The 2,500-nt window shown below is 47.2% G+C and overlaps 1 protein-coding gene across 1 annotated transcript in view; it reads left to right on the top strand.

Moving 5' to 3' along the window:
* brsk2a (BR serine/threonine kinase 2a) overlaps positions 1–2,050 on the top strand; it is a 207,569-nt gene extending 205,519 nt beyond the window's left edge. Inside the window, exon 20 of the mRNA XM_062547378.1 lies at positions 1,549–2,050. Within this exon, the coding sequence (XP_062403362.1) occupies positions 1,549–1,571 (23 nt within the window). The 3' untranslated portion in view covers positions 1,572–2,050. The remainder of the gene's footprint in view (positions 1–1,548) is intronic.
* Positions 2,051–2,500: the final 450 nt, after the last annotated feature.

The following is a 2,500-nucleotide window of genomic DNA, read 5'->3' as shown; positions in this document are numbered from 1 at the left end:
AGAGGCCATTCACACTGAGTCGCTTCACTGAGCTGTTTTTTTTTTTTTTTTAATATCAAGGCACTCCGTTATAGTTGTGTTGCATATAGGGCAACTTTTAGCCCAGTGATTCTCAAACTTTTTCTGTCATTCCCCACTTTGGAGATGGGGAATTTTCAAGCCATTTTAGCCATTGTGATTCTCAAAGGCTCTCAAATTTAAGAATAGTACTGTTCAACTTTTGCTGTTGGGTTGTTGCTGGCTACCTGACTGTCTATGCTCCCTGGCTATGTCAAGTATCTAGCTATCAACTCACACACAACAAATTCTCCAATTGTTGTCTTCAATTTTGCAATATTATTTAAGAATATTTGGACAGAAAAAAAGTGTCTCAATGTGAATAGCCTCGTAGAGAGAAACTGAGTGGCCACATTCAGCCTTCTTACTATCGTTGTCACACTCTCACACTCTCGCTGTGTGCACCCTCACTGCTTCACTGCCCCCCCCCACCCCCCTCTGACCGGTCCCCTCCACCCCTCCCCTCCCTCCCTCCGTCCGTCCCTCTCTCTCTTTGGTCACTTCTCCTCTCGTGAACCCCATTGTTCATTTGTTTGTTTCTCTCTTCTTTTTTTCTCTTCTTCTTCTTCTTCTTCTTCCCGTCTGTGTACCTAGGCAGCCCATTGAGTAACTTCTTTGACGTAATTAAACAACTTTTTTCAGACGAGAAGAACGGCCAGGTGCCTCGGCCCTCACCGGCCACCCCCCACAGGCAGCATGCCCCCCCCAACAGCAGGATACAGGAGGCCGAGGTCCATGAGACCAAGTACCCGGCGCCATGCAAAGACAAGGCCAACCTGGTGCCGTCCGTTGGGACGCAGGAGCAGCCCTAGACGAGGAGTCTTAGCAGACTACCGCGCTAGATTAAAACAAACAAACAAACAAACAAATACACACAAAAAAACAATAAAAACAAACGGATAAACAATGACAACAACGACATCCAAATCGAAACAAAAAAGAAGCAAACAATCAAAAGATTTCTCTCCCCTTATGTTGTTTTTTGCTTTACCTTCGACCCTCCTCCTTAGCATAAGTGTAGACAACAGAGAATGTATATAGGGCTGGGTTCATTGTACATAGCCTACTTGTATGCTAGCACCCTTTGGACAATGACAAGCTTTTTTGTATGGCGGAATGACTGTGTAGATATGTATGTACATAAAATCTAAACAAGAACAAATATTTTACAGATAGCACATTGAAATACACAGTGCCCCTACCCACCCCCCACCCCCCGACACCACCACCACCACCACCATCTACTCCCCGGTAACACTCCACCCCACCTATCTACCCAGGTAACCCCACAATCCCTCCTATCGTTACTCCTGGTAACCCCCCCCCCCCTCCTCCTACCGTTACCCCGGTAACCTCCCACCCCCACCCCACCCCTCCTGTCGTTACCCCTGATGTTTTTATGCCTTTCACATTTTCTTCCTATTTTTGCTCTCCTTGGTGATGACCTGACTTGTTTCCTTGGTGATGACCCTGACTTGTTTCTGCTGCCAGGAATTATCCAGAAAACATATTAAAGCCCCTCTCCGTCTCCGTCTCCGTCCTCGTCCTTCCGCCCCCTCCTCCTCCTCCTGCTCACTGCGTCCACCGGGGGGCGATGTGGACTCTTTACTGACCGAGGGGCGCTTTCCATGGCCAGTGAGCGTGTGTGCGTGTAACCACGGAAATGGACTCTTCATCCTGACTCGACTCTCACACCCCTCCCTCCGAACGATCTCCTCCTCTTCTTTCTCCTCCTCCTCTTCCTCCTCCCTACACCTCTAAAATGATGGAAAATACACCCCTCTTCATCTCCCTAGCATCATACACAGACACACACGTGGACACAGGTTCACACGCTCAAACACAGATCAACACATTCACATGTATACCTGCACACACCTTTATCACCAATAATCTCCCCATCAGAACAAATATTAAACATATAAGACCTTGAGATGGAGCCTTTTGCTCCTGACCCTCATCCTGTCATTACCCTCTCAAACACACACACACACACACACACACACACAGACAGATTCTGATGGGTGCACAAACACACACACACACACACACACACACACACACACACACACACACACACACACAGATTACACACACACACACACACACACACACACACACACACAGATACAGAGACAAACACACATATGCACATACAGCTCTGGGATGTACTAAAAAAAACAAGAAAAAAGACTCAAAAAGAGGAGCGGAGAGGCCAGGATGTAAAACAGGCGTCTTATGGAGGAGTGTGGCGCATTTCTGGATTGTATCGTTTCATTTTTAAATGTAAACGTTTTTTTTGTTGTTCTCTTTTTTTTCATAATGTTCATTATGAAAGACTTGGTACCATTGCTGCAAAAGGACTGGACTCCTTATCTGATGGTATGGGTGTGGGTGTGGGTGTGGGTATGGGTGTGGGTGGGGGGAGGGGGGGTGGGCGGAT

Source organism: Sardina pilchardus, chromosome 10 (genome assembly GCF_963854185.1).
Source record: "Sardina pilchardus chromosome 10, fSarPil1.1, whole genome shotgun sequence".
In the NCBI taxonomy this organism is placed as follows: domain Eukaryota; kingdom Metazoa; phylum Chordata; class Actinopteri; order Clupeiformes; family Clupeidae; genus Sardina; species Sardina pilchardus.
This window is presented reverse-complemented; position numbering and strand designations above follow the sequence as displayed.